Source organism: Oncorhynchus gorbuscha, linkage group LG08 (assembly GCF_021184085.1).
Source record: "Oncorhynchus gorbuscha isolate QuinsamMale2020 ecotype Even-year linkage group LG08, OgorEven_v1.0, whole genome shotgun sequence".
NCBI lineage: Eukaryota > Metazoa > Chordata > Actinopteri > Salmoniformes > Salmonidae > Oncorhynchus > Oncorhynchus gorbuscha.
The window spans coordinates 65,550,089-65,574,731 of record NC_060180.1 but is presented as its reverse complement, the minus strand read 5'-3'; the positions used below and the strand labels follow the sequence as shown (position 1 = coordinate 65,574,731).

The 24,643-nt window shown below is 45.1% G+C and overlaps 1 protein-coding gene and 1 long non-coding RNA gene across 3 annotated transcripts in view; one reads left to right on the top strand and one right to left on the bottom strand.

Annotated features, from left to right (window-relative positions):
* LOC124042024 (small conductance calcium-activated potassium channel protein 2-like) overlaps positions 1-3,686 on the bottom strand; it is a 52,067-nt gene extending 48,381 nt beyond the window's left edge. Inside the window, exon 1 of one of the 2 annotated variants that reach the window (XM_046360291.1) lies at positions 2,501-3,686. In XM_046360291.1, the coding sequence (XP_046216247.1) occupies positions 2,501-3,664 (1,164 nt within the window). In that variant the 5' untranslated portion in view covers positions 3,665-3,686. The remainder of the gene's footprint in view (positions 1-2,500) is intronic. The other variant, XM_046360290.1, reaches the window with a different exon arrangement.
* On the top strand, positions 1,064-24,262 carry LOC124042025. Its single transcript, XR_006840032.1, has 3 exons — positions 1,064-1,294; positions 1,501-1,585; positions 24,178-24,262. It is a non-coding gene; the product is annotated as an uncharacterized LOC124042025 (long non-coding RNA).
* Positions 24,263-24,643: the final 381 nt, after the last annotated feature.

Here is a 24,643-nt window from a genome sequence, read left to right as displayed (position 1 = left end):
CCTGGTGACAACTGATACAAGAGGCCTGATGATGACTGATACAAGAGGCCTGGTGATGACTGATACAAGAGGCCTGGTGATGACTGATACAAGAGGCCTGCTGATGACTGATACAAGAGGCCTGGTGATGACTGATACAAGAGGCCTGGTGATGACTGATACAAGAGGCCTGATGATGACTGATACAAGAGGCCTGGTGATGACTGATACAAGAGGCCTGGTGATGACTGATACAAGAGGCCTGGTGATGACTGATACAAGAGGCCTGGTGATGACTGATACAAGAGGCCTGGTGATGACTGATACAAGAGGCCTGATGATGACTGATACAAGAGGCCTGATGATGACTGATACAAGAGGCCTGATGATGACTGATACAAGAGGCCTGATGATGACTGATACAAGAGGCCTGGTGATGACTGATACAAGAGGCCTGGTGATGACTGATACAAGAGGCCTGGTGATGACTGATACAAGAGGCCTGGTGATGACTGATACAAGAGGCCTGGTGATGACTGATACAAGAGGCCTGATGATGACTGATACAAGAGGCCTGATGATGACTGATACAAGAGGCCTGATGATGACTGATACAAGAGGCCTGGTGATGACTGATACAAGAGGCCTGGTGATAACTGATACAAGAGGCCTGATGATGACTGATACAAGAGGCCTGGTGATGACTGATACAAGAGGCGTGGTGATGACCGATAGAGGAAGTTAAATCAACAAATCCGTTTCTTCTGGCAAAGGTTGGAGCCTTAACAGCACCACTAATCATAACAAAATATTGGATCTGTCGACATGACAGGCTCTTGAATCACACAATTGTATTAACTAAGTCTAATCACATACCCAACATTAATACTGCACTAATAGTGATAGACTTGATTAGACTACTCTTGGAAAACAACTAGTCTTGATAAGATTCTGTTTTTTTAAAGAAAAGAACACAAAAAAACTGAGCAAAAAAGCAAAAGCCAACAAGGTGCAAACGCAGCAGCATAGCCTCGATATAAATACAAGCAATATGTCACACGGTATCAAGTTGGTGGCAGTGGCACGGTGACATATACAGTATTGACCTCCTATAGCTCATATAGGGTGATTATAACCAGTTAGGAGAAGTACAAAGGCTTTACTGTAATAGTTAATAGTTTTCTCCTTCATCTCTCCACCCATCCTGCTGATGACACATGTAACCCCATCTTCCCTTTAGAGGTATACAGGCTGGCAACAGGAGCCAGTCAGCAGCCGGAGCCACTGTCCTGTCTAAGGGGACACCTCTATACCAGTAAGTAGAAAGAATTAAAGAGTACTTACACAAGGCTCACAATGGGACCAGCAAGGTACCTTTCAAAACACCAATGTTATTGAGGCTGGACACAATATCAGACTGCCATCAATATGGATCAGCTATTGAGTTTCGGGGTGAGGTGCAGGATGCTGTAATTGTATACACTTTATCTGTCTCACGCTGTCACAATTGTTTTGTTTAAGGCATTTCAAAACGGGGGAGCCAACCTCATTAAGGGCAAGTCAATAAGATTGAAGCAGGAAGCTCGAGGGAAACATGAATAGATAAGTATGAGAGTGTATCAGAATACTTGCAGTAGTTGTTAACATGTCTGATAGACTACAAAAGCTTTTAATACGATTGTATAATGTAAGTCATTCAAAAATAGTTGTAATCATTTTGATTCTGGTCATTTTATGATGAGTGAGAATGCATGCACAATATGAAAATCTATAGTTGAATGTAAAAGCTATATAAATTCACAAGAGGGACATTTTTTAAATGATTTAAAGCCATATATAAATACAATAATTATATTACATACAATAGCACAACCTCTGATGCAAAGAAATGTTGCCATTTATTTTCCAGCCTGAATTCACTGTAAAGGCTACATGTATGTTATGTCATGGGTTAGCTTTCCACAGTCTGTGTATCCAAACCTTTCATTAGTTTGTACATTGCAGTACAAAGCATCCAATGAAAAACGGGACTATGGTAAGGTGCTTAAACACAATACGTGTTGTCATAACTGTGGCACTATGCCAAAACGTGTAACAGGAGAGAGAAGTCAGAGAAGCCTAATGTGAAGATGCAACAGACAGTTATCTCCGGCTGCGAGAGAACAGATTACATTTTTTCAACACGCAAAAAAAAGACTCGCTGTTCCTGCAACATGGAACAGGTGTGTGTGTGTGTGTGCGCGCGAGCGTGCGCGCGTGCGCGTTGTTCGTGCGGGGGTGTCATAGGTTACATGAGTGATTTGTGAAGAAGCAGTAGCACAGTTACATAGATCCTTAGTAACGTTACCTGTGAAACATATAACTACTGTCTCCATCCATACAAATAACCCACATACAGCGCTATGTGGCAGGCGTGGCCATGGACTAGAAACGTTATAGGTTGAAGTCAATTTACAGGTTACAGCTTTCTCAGACCCTAATTATTACATCTCAACAGTGTATGAGCAAATTAGAAATGTACCTGATAATGATCGATTAGTATCCGCTCTTCTCCCTTATGCGGGCTCTCCGGCCACAGGTGATAGCTGGAGCCGTAGTTAGGGCTGCTCTTGCTGCTACTGCCAGTCGCAGACGAGTTCCCCCCGTACGGCTGCGTTGGTGGGTTTACACGGGAGTCGCGGCAATGTTGTTGCGACTGATTGGCTTGGTTCGTTCGCCCCGGCGTATTGCAGTCTTGGTCACAGTGCTGCGGAAGCTGGGGACATAGCCCCAGTGCGTCTTGCTGCTGCTGATGCTGTTGCAGCAGTGATGCCTGGTTATTCCTACATACCTCTCCTGAGCCGTTGGCGCAGTAGTTGATAGGCAAGCTGCTCCCCACCAGTAGCTGTTGTTGAGCTCGCAATAGTGGCTGTTGCTGTAGCTGCTGCAGGTCCTGAGCCTGGGACTCGAATGCTCGCCGATTAGCCTCGATTGACTCACATAGATTTACTGTGCGCCCTTTCTGCGAGTTTGTTCGGATTGCTTCAGGGGAGGGGTCGCTGTGTCGGAGTCTTTGACAGTGTTGCTGCAACAACTGCTTCTGGTCTCGGTACCCTCCTCCTCCTTCTCCTCCCCTGCAGTGTTCCACGATGCTCGCCTGTTGGTAATTGGCACTGCTTTGGAAATGTTCCCCGCGATTAGATTCCTGCAAAAACAGCAAAGAGGACGACGTTGGCGGCGGCGGCAAAGATAGGGAGGGCTGCGGCGGGTGAGTGAGGTGCTGGCGCTGGTGAGAAAGGTTCGCCTTCTCGGAAAAACTGCAGTGGCAGCTCTGACTAACAGACTGTTCCGACTGCGGCTGCGAGCCGACTGCGGCCCAAAGGTTCTGCTTCAGGTGCGCTGGCTGCCCGTCGGGTTCACAGACCCGGTGTGACGGTCGCTGGGCGATGTCGTGGTTTGTCAGAGGTGGGGGTTCGCCGTGCTGCGGCTGACTGGCATGGATACCTCTCCGAGAGGGTTGACTCAGACAAGGCAGTTCGTGGTTCTGGTAGTGTGAGGTGGTAGTTGAACGCTCTCTGAAAGACGGAGGAGGGGGCGGCAGACTGAAAACTGGACAGTTTGGGTTTGGGTCTCGGCTCTGCGCGCTGCCTCGCTCTTCGTCGGGGATTTGGTGCTGATAGACAGCTCCCGCGTATCGATGCCGCATCCCCTTAAAAGCCGAGTCTTGCTGTGGTTGCTCGTTTGCCTTGTATAGCTCCGACACCCGTTCATTGCGATCAGTCCCAGCAGAATAGAGCCGACTCGTCTCATTGGTAGGTTTGACCAGGACCTGCATTAAAACGCCACCTTACGGACAAAACACCGCCTTCGTTAGAATATTGGTAACCAAATATGCACACAGGTTAGAGGATATTCTTAACGAAAACAATACGCGCAATAGATGTATCATATTTGATGCGATTGCGAAATAGGGATGAAAGTGATCCACACAGTATTATAAGGCCAATCGTTTATTAACGCATTGGATCTTGACTATTGACTTTCCACTGTTGCCACAACAACCATGCAGACGATCACTTTCTCTCCAATTGAATCTTCTTTTATAGTCTCTGCCAAATGTGCCCCTTAAATATCGTACCATTACTACTTACTCGGTTGTATCACTACGGTAGTTTATAGGTCTATAATACGAGTTTTCTATAAATCCCCACATTCAAACATTCAATATAAGCATGACATGAAAGGCCTAATAATATTCTCTAATAAAACCCATGTCACATAACCCGACTTTACGCGCCATCATCTTTGTTTACACATGGTCCACATAGTCCATTCGAGAAATTGTTTTAAATTATGGTCAAAAATCCTCATCTGTTATAATACTTGAGAATTGCAGTTCAGTGTTCAATATTTAATCAAGACTTAGACATGGTTTTGGATTACCAGGCAGAAAAATTCGTCATGATCTAGCACGCACAGCCTGCATAGTCGAACACAACAAAATGTGTAACCAGAGGTGGTCACAACGGCTTTATAAAACACCTTCGTATTGCATTACACACAAAGCATAATTATATAAAAGCATTTTGTTGTCTGGTAGCATGGTAGGATGTGTTGTGTATACCATTATGAGACAACCTGCTGACAGATCCGAAGGAGGGCGAGGGCGAGGCGGGGCAGAGACAGGGGGAGCGCTGTCCAGGGTTCTGAGAGTTAGCTATGAGCAAGCGACAAAAATAGACCGTGTCAACTAGCTGAAGGACAGCACTCAAGGAGAGTGGAAAGGGGGAGGCTGAAACCCCAAATGGTCTGTGAATGACCAGTGATACGACAGAAAGGGATGGGGTTGTTGTTCACTATCTATTTTGAAGGGGAAAAACACATTTCAAAATAAAACTGACCATAGCCTATAGGCCTAACTTTTCATAATACTCAAAATGACATTTTGACAGTTTATGTAGAGGCTGAGTGGATGGGCAAGAGAGAAGGAGCCAACTTTTTTCATCATACATTAGGAGTACTTCTTAATAATAAGCAATACTTTCCAAAGCTGTGTCAACCATTTTGAGTTTTGATGGGGCTCAGACTGCAGATGTGGAATCTTTCCTTCAATAGTTGAGGGAAGGCTTGCGTACACTGTTTTATAGCTCCTGTGAAAGACTGCAGGAATTCAGAACATTAGAAACCTGACCATTCTCATTAAGTAATTGGTCATTGTGACCTGTGTGGATTCCTTGGCAAGATGGAGTTTCATTTGCCGGTTTGGGAAGCAATGTCACTGCTGCCACATAAATAATGAAATCAAACTTTACAACTCTTACACAAACTCAAAAGTCCACGAACATGAGCACACACACACACACACACACAAGCAGAAGCGTGTGCATACCCAAACACGCACACACACACACTCACTCACTCACTCACTCACTCACACACTCCACTCCTCCCACCCTCTCTCTCTCTAGCAAAAACAAAAGATTGCCATGCCTATTTAATTCCTCTTGTATTGAGCCCACATACCGATACCCATCCCTTTTAGCTTGGCCATTTGCGTTAGAAAGTATATTGTGTGACATCCCGTAAGAAATACTGCGAAAGCCCAATAACACATAAATGGTAGTGTAGAGAACATGCATGAGGGGAAGTGAAGGGGTTACATGTAACACAGGAAGCAGATAAGAAGACTGCAATTACAGTGAAAGAAGAAGAAAGAGGAAGCCAGAGCAATGCAGTGACAAAGATTTCTCCGTGAGAGAGTGAAGACGTAATAAGAGCAGGTGCAGGTTAGAGAAAAGATTTAGAAATTGGGGAGAAAAAGGAGGTAAGATACAATAACAAAAAATAAACTATTATTTTGAACAGCAGCGAGATAGAAAATATCTTGTGATGTGGCCAAAGACAACAAAATGAAGCCCCACCTGATGTAAGGTATAGGATAAAACTACAAGGATACAGAGGAAATAGTCATGTTGTATTGATCTATCAATTCACATCAAATATATGTATAACCTGTACTGTAGGTATGCTATTGCATTCTGTAATAAAGATTGCATTTGAGATCAGAGTGCTCTTAAGACTTGGTCTCCTGCCTGTGTAAGATCGCACTATTAAAAGAACAACGAGCACCAGGAGAGCAGTAGAATCAGGAGAGGAGAGCAGTAGAATCAGGAGAGGAGAGCAGTAGAATCAGGAGAGGAGAGCAGTAGAATCAAGAGAGGAGAGCAGTAGAATAAGGAGAGGAGAGCAGTAGAATCAGGAGAGGAGAATAGTAGAATCAGGAGAGGAGAGCAGTAGAATCAGGAGAGGAGAGTAGTAGAATCAGGAGAGGAGAGCAGTAGAATCAGGAGAGGAGAATAGTAGAATCAGGAGAGGAGAGCAGTAGAATCAGGAGAGGAGAGTAGTAGAATCAGAGGAGGAGAGCAGTAGAATCAAGAGAGGAGAGCAGTAGAATCAGGAGAGGAGAGCAGTAGAATCAGGAGAGGAGAGCAGTAGAATCAGGAGAGGAGAGTAGTATAATCAGGAGAGGAGAGCAGTAGAATCAGGAGAGGAGAGCAGTATAATCAGGAGAGGAGAATAGTAGAATCAGGAGAGGAGAATAGTAGAATCTCTACTACAGGAGAGTAGTATAATCAGGAGAGGAGAGCAGTAGAATCAGGAGAGGAGAGCAGTAGAATCAGGAGAGGAGAGCAGTAGATTCAGGAGTAGAATCAGAGAGGAGAGCAGTAGAATCATGAGAGGAGAGCAGTAGAATCATGAGAGGAGAGCAGTAGAATCAGGAGAGGAAAGCAGTAGAATCAGGAGAGGAGAATAGTAGAATCAGGAGAGGAGAGTAGTAGAATCTCTACTACAGGAGAGTAGTAGAATCAGGAGAGGAGAGCAGTAGAATCAGGAGAGGAGAATAGTAGAATCAGGAGAGGAGAGCAGTAGATTCAGGAGAGGAGAGCAGTAGAATCATGAGAGGAGAGCAGTAGAATCATGAGAGGAGAGCAGTAGAATCAGGAGAGGAAAGCAGTAGAATCAGGAGAGGAGAATAGTAGAATCAGGAGAGGAGAGTAGTAGAATCTCTACTACAGGAGAGTAGTAGAATCAGGAGAGGAGAGCAGTAGAATCAGGAGAGGAGAATAGTAGAATCAGGAGAGGAGAGCAGTAGAATCAGGAGAGGAGAGTAGTAGAATCAGGAGAGGAGAGCAGTAGAATCAGGAGAGGAGAGCAGTAGAATCAGGAGAGGAGAGCAGTAGAATAAGGAGAGGAGAGCAGTAGAATCAGGAGAGGAGAATAGTAGAATCAGGAGAGGAGAGCAGTAGAATCAGGAGAGGAGAGTAGTAGAATCAGGAGAGGAGAGCAGTAGAATCAGGAGAGAAGAGCAGTAGAATCAGGAGAGGAGAATAGTAGAATCAGGAGAGGAGAATAGTAGAATCTCTACTACAGGAGAGTAGTAGAATCAGGAGAGGAGAGCAGTAGAATCAGGAGAGGAGAGCAGTAGAATCAGGAGAGGAGAGCAGTAGATTCAGGAGAGGAGAGCAGTAGAATCATGAGAGGAGAGCAGTAGAATCAGGAGAGGAAAGCAGTAGAATCAGGAGAGGAGAATAGTAGAATCAGGAGAGGAGAGTAGTAGAATCTCTACTACAGGAGAGTAGTAGAATCAGGAGAGGAGAGTAGTAGAATCAGGAGAAAAGAGTCAGGAGTCGAGAGTAGTAGAATCAGGAGAGAGAGAGTAGTAGAATTAGTAGAGAGTAGTAGAATCAGGAGAGGAGAGTAGTAGAATCAGGAGAGGAGAGTAGTAGAATTAGTAGAGAGTAGTAGAATCAGGAGAGGAGAGTAGTAGAATCAGGAGAGGAGAATAGTAGAATCAGGAGTAGAGAGTTGTCGAGAGTAGTAGAATCAGGAGAGGAGAGTAGTAGAATCAGGAGAGGAGAGTAGTAGAATCAGGAGAAGAGAGTAGTAGAATCATGAGAGGAGAGTAGTAGAATTTAATTTTTTTAATTTTTAATTTTACCTTTATTTAACCAGGCAAATCAGTTAAGAACATATTTTTATTTTCAATGACGGCCTGGGAACAGTGGGTTAACTGCCTGTTCAGGGGCAGAACGACAGATTTGTACCTTGTCAGCTCGGGGGTTTGAACTCACAACCTTCCGGTTACTAGTCCAACGCTCTAACCACTAGGCTACGCTGCCACCCAGAATCAGGAGTAGAGAGTCGAAAGGAAAGCAGTAGAGAGTAGTAGTAGAATCAGGAGAGAGAGAGTAGTCAGGAGAGTAGTAGAATCAGGAGAGGCGAGTAGTAGAATCAGGAGTAGAGAGTCATCGAGAGTAGTAGAATCAGGAGAAAGAGAGTCGTCAGGAGAGTAGTAGAATCAGGAGAAGAGAGTAGTAGAATCATGAGAGGAGAGTAGTAGAATCAGGAGAGGCGATTTGTAGTAGAATCAGGAGTAGAGAGTCAGGAGTAGAGAGTCGAGAGTAGTAGAATCAGGAGAGACGAGTAGTAGAATCAGGAGTAGAGAGTAGAATCGAGAGTAGTAGAATCAGGAGAGGCGAGTAGTAGAATCAGGAGAAGAGAGTCGTCGAGAGTAGTAGAATCAGGAGAAGAGAGTAGTAGAGAGTAGTAGAATCAGGAGAGGAGAGTAGTAGAATCAGGAGAAGAGAGTAGTAGAATCATGAGAGGAGAGTAGTAGAATCTCTACTACATGTAATTACACATAAACAAGGGTGTAATAAAAAATCCTGTGGTAAAGCTAAACACTTCTGACTTATTATGTAAATCCACTGCCTGGATCTCACAATCAATATCAGTTGAGGAGGAATCACCTGGGTTTAAGAAGGTGAAAGGTATGCCGCCCTCCCCAATCACAACCCACCATGTCTCGTCAGACTCAATACCTATGCATGTGTACAATCTTAGCACCTTTTTTTCTATGTAGAACCAAAAGTGGTTATTTTGCTGTCCCCATAGGAGAACATTTTGAATAACTCATTTGGGTTCCAGGTAGAACCATTTTGAGTTCCATGTAGAACCCTTTCCACAGAGAGTTCTACATGGAACCCAAGAGTTCTATATGCAACCAAAAACGGTTCTACCTGGAACCAAAAAGGGTTCTCTTATGGAGACATCCGCAGAACCCTTTTGGAACCTTATTATCTAACAGCGTAGCATCATGACATGATTCTGTTAAACAGTGCCTGTCTGTTCTCTGAGTCCAACAGACTCTGTGTAAATCTATCCATGTGTAATGAGAGTTGCCCTCTCCCTTGTATTCTCTTCATACTCACTGTGTGAGACGGTGGAGTCGAGAGCTGTTGTGGAAACAGTAAAGAAGAGAGAGATTAGGGGCTGTGCTGGGAGGCTGTGCTTTTTACATTTAAATCATCCTTAAGAGTCTATTGAGGCACCCGTGCGTAACATGATGCACCCGTGATGCACCTGTGCGTTCCCATCCAAATCAGTTTAAGGTAGAGGATTTTTGGGCTGTGTCTCAATCCACCACATCCTCCTATGTCAGCCTTCTGCATCTGCGGTGGAAGGTGGTTGAGCTACAGCAGTGTTTGTCAAACCATGAGACACCCCGAAAATCGGTCTCTCACGAAAATGTCTGTAGCACCTGAATGGTTCTCCGTTTTGCTCTATGACCCCCACAAACCCCACGGGACTCCTCTGAAGTCGGTAACGCTGATGTGTCAGCATCTGTCTGTAGTATCCGAACCATTTGGGCTACAAACTAATATCACCCCACTGTGGAAAGGGGAAACTCTCATGAACATGATGGTGTTTTCCGTTGTTTTTCTACGAGTCATGGAACTCACCTGAAGGTAACCAATACAAATTAATGGAAGTATGGGAGGTCATTTTATGCCAACAAAATAAGGGGTTAAAGTCCTGAAACCTTATTCCTTATGATGTATTTTTGACTGTCTTTTTCCCATTTATTTCAATGTGTTTCTCTAAACCTAACAGGGTCCTACAATTCCATATCAAATAACAACTTAGACTTTTAGAGGTTTTAAAGATACGCCAGGTTTCAAAGATATCACTGCTCATCACGTTATATGGAAGGGAGTTTTCTTTCAAGGTTTTGCTATCATGTTGTTTTCTTCTTTATTTCACCTTTATTTAACCAGGTAGGTTAGTTGAGAACAAGTTCTCATTTACAACTGCGACCTGGCCAAGATAACGCACAGCAGTTCGACACAAACAACAACACAGAGTTACACATAGAATAAACAAAATGTACAGTCAATAACACAGTAGAAAAAAAGTCCATATACAGTGTGTGAGGAGGTAAGGCAATAAATAGGCCATATACAGTGTGTGAGGAGGTAAGTCAATAAATAGGCCATAGTAGTGAAGTAATTACAATTTAGCAAATGAACACTGGAGTGATAGATGTGCAGATGATGATGTGCAAGTATAAATACTGGTGTGGAAAAGAGCAAAAAAAGTAAATAAAAACAATATGGGGATGAGGTAGGTAGATTGGATGAGCTATTGGCAGATGGGTTGTGTACAGCTGCAGCGATCGGTTAGCTGCTCAGATAGCTGATGTTTAAAGTTAGTGAAGGAGATATTGTTATGCTGTTGAATGAGGACCCAAAAGCGACTTAACAGAAACAGAGTCTTTATTCCAGTCTTAAACAAAAACGATAATCCTGGATATTATCTTAGGTAAATACAAAACAGGAAAACTGAAATCCTCTCGTCAGTAGAGAGGAACGACTGGAGACGCGACCACAGACTGCAGGTCGCTTCGGGAAGGCACAGGCCGTAGCTGACATAGACACCTGCTCACACGCAGCATCTGAAGAAGGCAAAAACACGACAGGGCGGAACAAGGACACAGAACAGCAAACATCAAACAAGGATCCGACAAGGACAGAAGCGGAAAACAGAGGGAGAAATAGGGACTCTAATCAGAGGGCAAAATAGGGGACAGGTGTGAAAGAGTAAATGAGGTAGTTAGGAGAATGAGGAACAGCTGGGAGCAGGAACGGAACGATAGAGAGAGAGAGCGAGAGAGGGGAGAGAGGGAGGGGAGAGAGAGGGATAGAAAGAGGGAAAGAACCTAATAAGACCAGCAGAGGGAAACAAATAGAAGGGAAGCACAGGGACAAGACATGATAATCAATGACAAAACATGACAGTACCCCCCCACTCACCGAGCGCCTCCTGGCGCACTCGAGGAGGAACCCTGGCGGCAACGGAGGAAATCATCAATCAACGAACGGTCCAGCACGTCCCGAGATGGAACCCAACTCCTCTCCTCCGGACCGTAACCCTCCCAATCCACTAAGTCCTGGTGACCACGTCCCCGAGAACGCATGTCCATGATCTTCCGTACCTTGTAAATAGGTGCGCCCTCGACAAGGACGGGGGGGGAGACGAACGGGGCGCGAAGAAAAGGCTTGACACAGGAGACATGGAAGACAGGGTGGACGCGACGAAGATGTCGCGGAAGAAGCAGTCGCACAGCGACAGGATTGACGACCTGAGAGACACGGAACGGACCAATGAACCGCGGATTCAACTTGCGAGAAGCTGTCGTAAGGGGAAGGTTACGAGTGGAAAGCCACACTCTCTGACCGCGACAATACCTAGGACTCTTAATCCTACGTTTATTGGCGGCTCTCACAGTCTGCGCCCTGTAACGGCAAAGTGCAGACCTGACCCTCCTCCAGGTGCGCTCACAACGTTGGACAAAAGCCTGAGCGGAGGGAACGCTGGACTCGGCGAGCTGGGACGAGAACAGAGGAGGCTGGTACCCCAGACTACTCTGAAACGGAGATAGCCCGGTAGCAGACGAAGGAAGCGAGTTGTGAGCGTATTCTGCCCAGGGGAGCTGTTCTGCCCAAGACGCAGGGTTTCGAAAAGAAAGGCTGCGTAATATGCGACCAATCGTCTGATTGGCCCTTTCTGCTTGACCGTTAGACTGGGGATGAAAACCGGAAGAGAGACTGACGGAAGCACCAATCAAACGACAGAACTCCCTCCAAAACTGTGACGTGAATTGCGGGCCTCTGTCTGAAACGGCGTCTAACGGGAGGCCATGAATTCTGAACACATTCTCAATGATGATTTGTGCCGTCTCCTTAGCGGAAGGAAGCTTAGCGAGGGGAATGAAATGTGCCGCCTTAGAGAACCTATCGACAACCGTAAGAATCACAGTCTTCCCCGCAGACGAAGGCAGACCGGTAATAAAGTCTAAGGCGATGTGAGACCATGGTCGAGAAGGAATGGGAAGCGGTCTGAGACGACCGGCAGGGAGGAGAGTTACCTGACTTAGTCTGCGCGCAGTCCGAACAAGCAGCCACGAAACGGCGCGTGTCACGCTCCTGAGTAGGCCACCAAAACCGCTGGCGAATAGAAGCAAGCGTACCCCGAACGCCGGGGTGGCCAGCTAACTTGGCAGAGTGAGCCCACTGAAGAACAGCCAGACGAGTAGAGACAGGAACGAAAAGAAGGTTACTAGGACAAGCGCGCGCGACGCAGTGTGAGTGAGTGCTTGCTTTACCTGTCTCTCAATTCCCCAGACAGTCAACCCGACAACACGCCCTTCAGGGAGAATCCCCTCGGGTCGGTAGAAGCCACAGAAGAACTAAAGAGACGGGATAAGGCATCAGGCTTGGTGTTCTTATTTCCCGGGCGATAAGAAATCACGAACTCGAAATGAGCGAAAAACAACGCCCAACGAGCTTGACGTGCATTAAGTCGTTTGGCAGAACGGATGTACTCAAGGTTCTTATGGTCAGTCCAAACGACAAAAGGAACGGTCGCCCCCTCCAACCACTGTCGCCATTCGCCTAGGGCTAAGCGGATGGCGAGCAGTTCGCGGTTACCCACATCATAGTTGCGTTCCGATGGCGACAGGCGATGAGAAAAATAAGCGCAAGGATGGACCTTATCGTCAGAATGGAAGCGCTGGGACAGAATAGCTCCCACGCCCACCTCTGAAGCGTCAACCTCGACAATGAATTATTTAGTGACGTCAGGAGTAACAAGGATAGGAGCGGATGTAAAACGCTTCTTGAGGAGATCAAAAGCTCCCTGGGCGGAACTGGACCACTTAAAGCACGTCTTGACAGAAGTAAGAGCTGTGAGAGGGGCAGCCACTTGACCGAAATTACGAATGAAACGCCGATAGAAATTAGCGAAACCGAGAAAGCGCTGCAACTCGACACGTGACTTAGGAACGGGCCAATCGCTGACAGCCTGGACCTTAGCGGGATCCATCTGAATGCCTTCAGCGGAAATAACAGAACCGAGAAATGTGACAGAGGAGACATGAAAGGCGCACTTCTCAGCCTTCACGTAGAGACAATTCTCTAAAAGGCGCTGGAGTACACGTCGAACGTGCTGAACATGAATCTCGAGTGACGGTGAAAAAATCAGGATATCGTCAAGGTAAACGAAAACAAAGATGTTCAGCATGTCTCTCAGTACATCATTAACTAATGCCTGAAAGACAGCTGGAGCATTAGCGAGACCGAACGGCAGAACCCGGTATTCAAAATGCCCTAACGGAGTGTTAAACGCCGTTTTCCACTCGTCCCCCTCTCTGATGCGCACGAGATGGTAAGCGTTACGAAGGTCCAACTTAGTAAAGAACCTGGCTCCCTGCAGAATCTTCGAAGGCTGATGACATAAGGGGAAGCGGATAACGATTCTTAACCGTTATGTCATTCAGCCCTCGATAATCCACGCAGGGGCGCAGAGTACCGTCCTTCTTCTTAACAAAAAAAAACCCCGCTCCGGCGGGAGAGGAAGAAGGCACCACGGTACCGGTGTCGAGAGAAACAGACAGATAATCCTCGAGAGCCTTACGTTCGGGAGCCTACAGAGAGTATAGTCTACCCCGAGGGGGAGTGGTCCCCGGAAGGAGATCAATACAACAATCATACGACCAGTGAGGAGGAAGGGAGTTGGCTCTGGACCGACTGAAGACCGTGCGCAGATCATGATATTCCTCCGGCACTCCTGTCAAATCACCAGGTTCCTCCTGAGAAGAGGGGACAGAAGAAACAGGAGGGATAGCAGACATTAAACACTTCACATGACAAGAAACGTTCCAGGATAGGATAGAATTACTAGACCAATTAATAGAAGGATTATGTGTGAGAAAGGAGCGGCACTCAGTGGGCTGCCCAGAGTAACATGGTGGGTTATTAACCCTAGGTTCCGGAGACTCGGAAGACCAGGAAGTAGCTGGTGGCACGAGACGAAGACTCTGAAACTGTCCTGAGAGGTCGGAGACCTGAGCGGCCAGGGTCTCAACGGCATGACGAGCAGCAGACAATTCCTGCTCGTGTCTGCCGAGCATTGCTCCCTGGATCTCGACGGCAGTGTTGCGAGAATCCGTAGTCGCTGGGTCCATTCTTGGTCGGATCCTTCTGTTATGCTGTTGAATGAGGACCCAAAAGCGACTTAACAGAAACAGAGTCTTTATTCCAGTCTTAAACAAAAACAATAATCCTGGATATTATCTTAGGTAAATACAAAACAGGAAAACTGAAATCCTCTCGTCAGTAGAGAGGAACGACTGGAGACGCGACCACAGACTGCAGGTCGCTTCGGGAAGGCACAGGCCGTAGCTGACATAGACACCTGCTCACACGCAGCATCTGAAGAAGGCAAAAACACGACAGAGCGGAACAAGGACACAGAACAGCAAACATCAAACAAGGATCCGACAAGGACAGAAGCAGAAAACAGAGGGAGAAATAGGGACTCTAATCAGAGGGCAAAATAGGGGACAGGTGTGAAAGAGTAAATGAGGTAGTTAGGAGAATGAGGAACAGCTGGGAGCAGGAACGGAACGATAGAGAGAGAGAGCGAGAGAGGGAGAGAGGGAGGGGGAGAGAGAGGGATAGAAAGAGGGAAAGAACCTAATAAGACCAGCAGAGGGAAACGAATAGAAGGGAAGCACAGGGACAAGACATGATAATCAATGACAAAACATGACAGATATAAGTCTCCAACTTCAGCGATTTTTGCAATTCGTTCCAGTCATTGGCACCAGAGAACTGGAAGGAAAGGCGGCCAAAGGAGGTGTTGGCTTTGGGGATGACCAGTGAGATATACCTGCTGGAGCGCGTGGTACGGGTGGGTGTTGTTATCGTGACCAGTGAGCTGAGATAAGGCAGAGCTTTACCTAGCAAAGACTTATAGATGACCTGGAGCCAGTGGGTCTGCGGACGAATATGTAGCGAGGGCCAGCCGACGAGAGCATACAGGTCGCAGTGGTGGGTGGTATACGGAGCTTTGGGCACAAAACGGATGGCACTGTGATAGACTGCATCCACTTTGCTGAGTAGAGTGTTGGAGGCTATTTTGTTAATGACATCGCCGAAGTTGAGGATCGGTAGGACAGTCAGTTTTACGAGGGTATGTTTGGCGGCATGAGTAAAGGAGGCTTTGTTGCGAAATAGGAAGCGGATTCTAGATTTTATTTTGGATAGGAGATGTCTAATATGAGTCTGGAAGGAGAGTTTACAGTCTAGCCAGACCTAGGTATTTGTAGTTGTCCACATATTCTAAGTCAGAACCGTCCAGAGTAGTGATGCTAGGCGGGCGGGCGGGTGCGGGCAGCGATCGTTTAAAAAGCATACATTTTGTTTTACTAGCATTTAAGAGCAGTTGGAGGCCACGGAAGGAGTGTTGTATGGCACTGAAGCTCATTTGGAGGTTTGTTAACACAGTGTCAAAAGAAGGGCCAGATGTATACAGAATGGGGTCATCTGCGTAGAGGTGGATCAGCGACATTGTTGATATATACAGAGAAAAGAATCGGCACGAGAATTGAACCCTGTGGTACCCCCATAGAGACTGCCAGAGGTCTAGACAACAGGCCCTCCGATTTGACACACTGAACTCTATCTGAGAAATAGTTGGTGAACCAGGCGAGGCAGTCATTTGAGAAACCAAGGCTGTTGAGTCTGTCGATAAGAATACGGTGATTGACAGAGCCGAATGCCTTGGCCAGGTCAATGAAGACGGCTGCACAGTACAGTCTTTTATCGATGGCGGCTATGATATTGTTTAATACCTTGAGCGTGGCTGAGATGCACCCGTGACCAGCTCGGAAACCGGATTGCACAGCGGATAAGGTACAGTGGGATTCGAAATGGTCAGTGATGTGTTTATTAACTTGGCTTTCGAAGACTTTTGGTCCTTGCTGTCCGGAATCCTTAGAACATCCCTACCCCATTGAAGTTGAAATTTTAAATAGTTAAGGTAAGGGTAAGGTTTAGGGTTAGGTAAGGGTTAAGGTTAAGGTTAGGGTAGAGGTGAGAGTTAGGGTTTAGGGTAGGGACATCCAAAGGATCCCAGATAAAGCCATCAAATACAATTTTATTTGTCACATGCTTCATAAACAACAGGTGTAGACTAACAGTGAAATGCTTACTTACGGACTCTTCCCAACAACACAGAGAGAAAGAAACTAGAGAAATAACAGAAAAGTAAAACACGTAATAATAAATACATGATTAATGATGACTTGGCTATATACACAGGGTACCAGTACCGAGTCGATGTGCAGGGGTACGAGGTAATTGAGGTAGGCAACGTGACTAGGCAAACAGCATAGATAATAAACAGTAACAGCAGCATATGTGATGAGTCAAAAAGTTAGTGCAAAAAGGGTAAAGGCAGGTAGTCCAGGTAGCTATTTGGTTCACTATTTAACTATCTATTTAGCAGTCTTATGGCTTGGGGGTAGAAGCTGTTCATGGTCCAGTTGATTCCAGACTTGGTGCATCGGTACCGCTTGCCATGCAGTTGCAGAGAGAACAGTCTATGACTTGGGTTGCTGGAGTATTTGACACTTTTTAGGGCCTTCCTCTCACAGTCTCGTATCGAGGTCCTGGATATCAAGGAGCTTGGACCCAGTGATGTTCTGGGCCATACACACTACCCTCTGTAGCCTTGCGGCCGAATGCCAAGCAGTTGCCATACCAAGCGGTGATGCAGCCAATCAAGATGCACTCAATGGTGCTGCTGTAGAACATTTTGAGGATCTGATGGCCCATGACAAATCTTTTCAGCTTTCTGAGGGGGAAGAGGCATTGTCGTGCCCTCTTCACGACTGTGTTGGTGTGTGTGGACCATGATATATCCTTATTGGTGTGGACTCCGAGGAACCTGAAGTTCTCGACCCACTCCACTACAGCCCATTGTTGTAACTTTTTTTGTGCATAATGTTTCTGCCATCCTTTCCTATGACCGAAAATACATTAAGAACAGCAATCACTAGCCTCGATTTGGATGAACAAGTTGGCAGCACAGGACATACTGCTCACCCCGGAAAAGGCCCTAATCCCCCAGACTTGGAAAAGGAAGACAAGAGAGGCCGACATAGGCCGACATAGGCCGACATAGCTGTCTATTTACCACCACAAACCAATGCTGGCACTAACACTGCACTCAACAAGCTGTATAGAGCCATAAGCAAACAAGAAAATGCTCATCCAGAGGCAGTGCTCCTAGTGGCCGGGAACTATAATGCAGGGAAACTGAAATCAGTTTTACCTCATTTTTATCAGCATGTCACCTGTGCAGGTAGAGGTGACAAACCTCTAGATCACCTTTACTCCACATACAGAATTGCATACTAAGCTCTTCCTCACCCTCTATTTGGCAAATCTGACCACAACTCTATCCTCCTTATTCCTGCTTACAAGCAAAAACTCAAACAGGAAGTACCAGTGATGCGCTCAATAAGGAAGTGGTCTGATGAAGCAGATGCTAAGCTACAGGACTGTTTGGCTAGCACAGACTGGAACATGTTCCGGGATTCATCCGATGACATTGAGGAATTTACCACATCACCAACTTAATTTCATAAGAGCATTGAAAATGTCGTCCCCGCAGTGACCGTACGCACATATCCCAACTAGATGCCATGGATTACAGGCAACATCCGCACTGAGCCATCACAGCCAAAATGTCAATACAGGACTAAAATCGAATCCAACTACACAGGCGCTCATCAGATGTGGCATGGCTTGCAAACTATCATGGATTACAAAGGGAAACCCAGCCTTGAGCTGCCCAGTGATGTGAGCCTACCATATGAACTAAATGCCTTCTATGCAAGCAACACTGAACCATGCATGAGAGCATCAGCTGTTCCAAACGACTGTGTGATCACACTCTCTAGCCGATATGAGTAAGATCTTTAACTTCTTATGGGCAGGTGGGATGGTAGCGTCCCACCTGGCCAACATCCGGTGAAATTGCAGAGCGCAAAATTCAAACTACAGAATTATAAATATTTAACTTTCATAAAATGACAAGTGTAATACGTCAAAATAAAGCTTAACTTCTTGTTAATCCAGCCGCGGTGTCAAAAAAGCTTTACGGCGAAAGCACACCATGCGATTATCTGAAGACAGCGCCCCACATACAAAACCATGAAAAACATATTTCAAACAGGCATGTGCAACACGAAAGTTAGAAATAGCGATATAATAAATGCCTTACCTTTGATGATCTTCCTCTCTTGGCACTCCAACAGGTCCCAGTTACATCACAAATGGTCCTTTTGTTCGATAATGTCCTTCTTTATATCCATACAAACTCAGTTTAGCTGGCGCGCTCCAAGTCAATAATACACCCGGCTTCCCTCCATCAAAATGCATACAAAATGAATCCCAAACGTTACTAATAAACTTTTCCAAACAAGTCAGACAACGTTTATAATCAAACCTTAGGTACCCTAATACGTAAATAAACAATCAAATTTAAGACGGAGAACCGTTATTGTCTTTACCGGAGGAAAATACCAAAGAACGAACGTGCTCTCATTCACACACTTGGAAACACTACAGCCAAAATGGGAGCCACTTACAAATTACAGTTTGTAATACCTGCATGTTTCAAGCAGACCACCATAGTCCCTGTGACTAAAAACACCAAAGTAACCTGTCTAAATGACTATCGCCCCGTAGCACTCACATTTGTAGCCATGAAATGCTTTGAAAGGCTAGTCATGGCTCACATCAACACCATCATCCCAGGCACCCTGTACCCACTCCAATTCGCATACCGCCCCAATAGATCCACAGATGATGCCATCTCTATTGCACTCCACACTGCCCTCTTCCACCTGGACAAGAGGAACACCTACGTGACAATGCTGTTAACTGACTGCAGCTCACCATTCAACACTATACCCTCCAAGCTCATCACTAAGCTCAGAACCTGGGACTGAACACCTCCCTCTACAACTGGATCCTGGACTTCCTGATGGGCCGCCCCCAGGTGTTGAGCGTAGGCAACAACACATTGGTGGTAGGCCTGATCACTGACTACGATGAGACAGCCTGTAGGGAGGATGTCAGAGACCTGGCAGTGTGGTGCCAGGAAAACAACATCTCCCTTAACGTCAGCAAAACAAAGGAGATGATCGTGGACTACAGAATGCCACCATTCACATCGACGGGGCTGTAGCACTAATGATCATGTTATGGACAGGAGCGATGGCCATCTTGGATTGCTCTCTGCCAATTAAAATAGACTTCGGTCCATTTGTACGACTTCACTCGAGTAAATCAAATCAAATCAAATGTTATTTGTCACATACACATGGTTAGCAGATGTTAATGCGAGTGTAGCGAAATGCTTGTGCTTCTAGTTCCGACAATGCAGTAATAACCAACAAGTAATCTAACTAACAATTCCAAAACTACTGTCTTATACACAGTGTAAGAGAGACAGAGAGAGAGCGAGTGAGAGACAGGCATAGGCATCGTCGGCCAGGCAGATATCATCAGGCAGCAGCACTGGCAGCAAATAATTGATCTCCGACAGCTAGATCATCAATTAGATTTGCTAAGGCTACTCAAATAACTAAGCATCTCACCATCATTCAGGGCGAGGCAGGTACACGTGACAGTGTCGTGAGAGAGGAAGCCTAGTCCTTCATGTAAGTGACTAGGATGACGTCACACGCCAGTGCAAAGATAATGGTGCGTTCAAGACAACTCGGAAACTTAAAATTAACGTTTGTTTTTGCCTAGATCTTCCTTTTGGTTGATTCTAATACCAAGTGGGAAACTCATCTTTTTACAATAAGTTTCAAAGTAAAATATGTCTGAGTTTTCCGAGTTCCAGTGGTCTTGAATGCGGCATCAGGAACCAATAACCAATTAGTCACCATGGCCGAGGGATCGCATCCTTGCCAATACGCTGCCTGATCGTGATCATATCTTCTTGTTAGGGACGGGGTGTGGGGTGTGTCCCCTGTGCTGATATGAGGTATGACATTTTGAATGAATGGATGAAGGGAGGAAGGGGTGGATTATAGTTATAAAGCAATGCAGTGGGATTCCTGTCAATAAACCAGAATGTACAGTACTCTAACTGTACAGTGAACGACAAAGGAAGAAGCTCCCTGATGCTCATTGCTTCTGATTTGATTTCCCCCCACTGAGCTGAATCATCAGATTCCCTCCACTGAGCCAATTGTGGTCCCAGAGGAAGCCGATTGGTGGAACAGTCAAAGACAGGAGAGTGGAGACGTTAAATGGGACACGGACAATGAAAGAGAAGGCCACTCTGAAGGGGGTCTAATGCTTGTGATGTCAGAGATGGTCAGGACCAAGCTCTGTACACAACACTGCTTTCAAAGTGTGTGTTGGTGGAGAGGTCTGTGTGCGATAGAGACTATCTGTGCGGAATATGGAGATGAGGTAGAAGAGAAACTCATCATTCGTGTGAGGTTCAAAGACTTACCCCGAGCCTCTCATCCCTTTTGAGCCACAGCAGCAACAGCAACACACAAAGGAGGGAACTGACCACAGCAAGCAAGCACTTAGAACCATGGACCCATATAATCAGCTTGGCCATTGAAAGTAAACAACAGCCTTCCTGCCTTAAGTGCTACAAATTTAGCCCTTAATGCAAAATCATATGCCAAGCCTTGAGGGCTAAAAATGTACTTTGTAACTTCTATCACACATGTTCTATTCTATTCAGAATCAGTTTATCATGCATTTTCTTCATATCACTTTACTGTTACTCTAGTAAAAATAATATAATTTCTCTCAAAAGAATGTGAGAGAAAAATCCTACCTGATTCATCTGTGGGTTGTGCAGGCTTTTCCTGGAGGAAGACACATCAACGGAGCTTATAAACGACAGGAAGAAAATCAATACTCTTACCCAGCTAGACACTTTGGGTGAATAGGCTCTCCCACTGTCTCTTGTCGCCTGTGCTAATGAGCTCTGGGGAAAGAACCCTGTTAAATAATGATGCCAAGTGTGTTTCATTGTAACATTGGAAGTGCAGCGTTATCATGTCTAATTATTCCGACCATGGGTGTTAATTTTTCTCTCATATTGTTGCGCCACGTGCATCACACTGCGCAAATAAATGGTTGAATCAATGTTGTTTCCACTTAATTTCAAGTTGAATCAACTTGGAAAATTGATTGGATTTGCTAATCCTCATTTTCGATGTTTTATCTCACCCAACTTTGAACCTAAATCCAATGAATGAATTCTTTATTTTTATGGTGAATTCAACATTATTTGATAACTCGACCAAAAATCTCAACTAGAAATTGAAATTATGTCTATGTCCACAGGGATAGGTGTGCTTTGATAAGGACAGGTTTCCTGAGCATAAACATGTTTTTTTATTTGCCTAATTGTGGGGCTTGCGTGTGTGCGTTATAAACGCTTATTTCCACCATCCTGACATGAAATGAATGATATGGGTCGTTCAGTGTGATTTACATGGTCGGTATAATTTTGATTTTACCAATCCATGCTGATATACAACGTTGATTCAACCAGTTTTTGCCCTATGGGAGAGGCGAGGGTTTCATGATCTTGTGACGTTTCTCTACTAAATTGATGTGGGGATTCCTGGTTCTATTTTTAGATCTTGTCAGTGGAGGAGGGGGCGCGGGGGTTCCCATGCAGGCAGACTCCAACTGCTGTACGAACGCTAAGCTCTCCACCGTGAGGCTTTGAATCGTGACCAGGCAACTGGATCAGAATGGAAAAACAGATAAGGGCGCAGTGTCATTTTCTCCACAGGGAGCCTCTTTCGGCTGCTGACATTGTTGCCGGTATTCATTTGATACAATTCTGAAATCTGGTCGTCATTGAAATGTCGGGAATGCATGCAATTTAAGCCTAGACAGTATTTTGATAATAGCTGTACATTGTTTTGTTTTCTTTGCATAGCCTATGCCTCTTTTTCACAGGAAGGTAAAATACCAGATTGGAAGTCAATGGCATATGAATTGTAGAAGGAAGATTGATATAACCTTAACCTTAACTTAAACTAGCAGTGAGGGTTGCCTAAAATAGAATTTCAACTGAATAAACAGTATTAAATGTTTGTGTGTGTGTGTGTGTGTGTGTGTGTGTGTGTGTGTGTGTGTGTGTGTGTGTGTGTGTGTGTGTGTGTGTGTGTGTGTGTGTGTGTGTGTGTGTGTGTGTGTGTGTGTGTGTGTGTGTGTGTGTGTGTGTGTGTGTGTGTCCTTACTCAAGATGAATTGTATTTGATTTAGGCTACTGTAAATCTGAATATTCCACCCGGCATCATGGTAATGCATCACTTCTCACAATTCCTTCCCAAGGTTGTGTGCACTGGTAAACAAGACACATCTCAGGTCTGTCTTGAAAAAAATGGTCATGGGGAATAAAAGACAGACAAAAACAAACTACACCAGACCAGTGCACAAATACATATTCAAAATCCTCACCAACCAAACTACACCAGACCAGTGCACAAATACATATTCAAAATCCTCACCAACCAAACTACACCAGACCAGTGCACAAATACATATTCAAAATCCTCACCAACCAAACTACACCAGACCAGTGCACAAACACATATTCAAAATCCTCACCAACCAAACTACACCAGACCAGTGCACAAATACATATTCAAAATCCTCACCAACCAAACTACACCAGACCAGTGCACAAACACATATTCAAAATCCTCACCAACCAAACTACACCAGACCAGTGCACAAACACATATTCAAAATCCTCACCAACCAAACTACACCAGACCAGTGCACAAACACATATTCAAAATCCTCACCAACTAAACTACACCAGACCAGTGCACAAACACATATTCAAAAGCCTCACCAACCAAACTACACCAGACCAGTGCACAAATACATATTCAAAATCCTCACCAACCAAACTACACCAGACCAGTGCACAAACACATATTCAAAATCCTCACCAACTAAACTACACTAGCTAGGATTTACTCTCGCTTTGCCAATTGCAAAAAATAAAATAAAAACTGTGCTTCTGTCTGTGTGAGAGAGACAACGAGAAGGGTTTATAGAGAGGTGATCTCACCAGAAGATTATTTTTAGCTCAGCTGCTGTGTTGGCTGCAAGGCTTTCAGGCCAGACTCATCGCAGATTTCCCCGTCATATGCAGGGTCAGAGCCCTGGGGGACTCCCCGGCACATCATAAAAGGCGGGAGATAAGTACCCAACTTCATTATTCAATCAGGCACATAACCGGGAAGTGTGCCAAACTCCCAGGAAGTAACTCAAGCAAATGACAGCTTTAGGGAACTTATTGTGCGTGACAAGCCAACAGCGGTATGAAGAAACCAAAATCATGGTGTTCATAAAGTGAGAGAAAGCAAGAAAATCAAACAAGGACAATTTGTCATCACACCATACAGTTTATATCTTTATTGCACTGTGGTTTCGACACCTTATATTCAACCACGTTGTTATTGTTTGTGTGACTCATCTTAGATGAAATACATCATGATTGAATTACATATGCATGCCTGTGTAGGCTACGAGATGACTACAACATCTTTAAATTGCATGGAAGTAGCAATTTTCCCTTCCTTATAAAATTCAAACACTTTCGCCTATACTGAATTTACTTTTTCCTTCCAAATTATAGCCTAACTCATGAATGGTTGTACCTAGATTTGAATTGATTCTGTTTGAAGCTAGATAATTCATACTTGGCTATTCACAGTGCAAAACTATTATAATTAATTGTTTACACATTTCTAAATATTTCAATTGATCAGTAATGATAATGTATCTTGAATGTGAAAGGGACACCTTAATGAAAATTAAACAATGTGATTTTTTAACAACCTCACTCGATAGGAGACCTTAGTTTATTGAGTCAAGTTTCAGGATCACTGTGTCTGCAAGCAGAGCTGAGACTCAAAATTCAAAATAAACCTTGTGTTTTTCTCCCCACAAGCCCCAAATGAAGGTCCAATCCTGCAGTTGGGAAACACTTTTGGACAGAAGAAAATGGAGGGAGGGAAAGAACAGGTCCAATGAGGTAAGGGATACAAAACAGGAAGTAGCCTGATATTGAGGAGGGAGGGGAATAAACAGGAGGTAGCCTGATATTGAGGAGGGAGGGGAAAAAACAGGAGGTAGCCTGATATTGAGGAGGGAGGGGAATAAACAGGAGGTAGCCTGATATTGAGGAGGGAGGGGAATAAACAGGAGTTAGCCTGATATTGAGGAGGGAGGGGAATAAACAGGAGTTAGCCTGATATTGAGGAGGGAGGGGAATAAACAGGAGGTAACCTGATATTGAGGAGGGAGGGGAATAAACAGATTGTATCAGAAACGAGGGAGGAGAGCATAGAAAGTGGAAAAGGAGGGGGGTAAATTCAGATGTTGTGGCCGATAATGCTGCCTTACATCCTAATGAA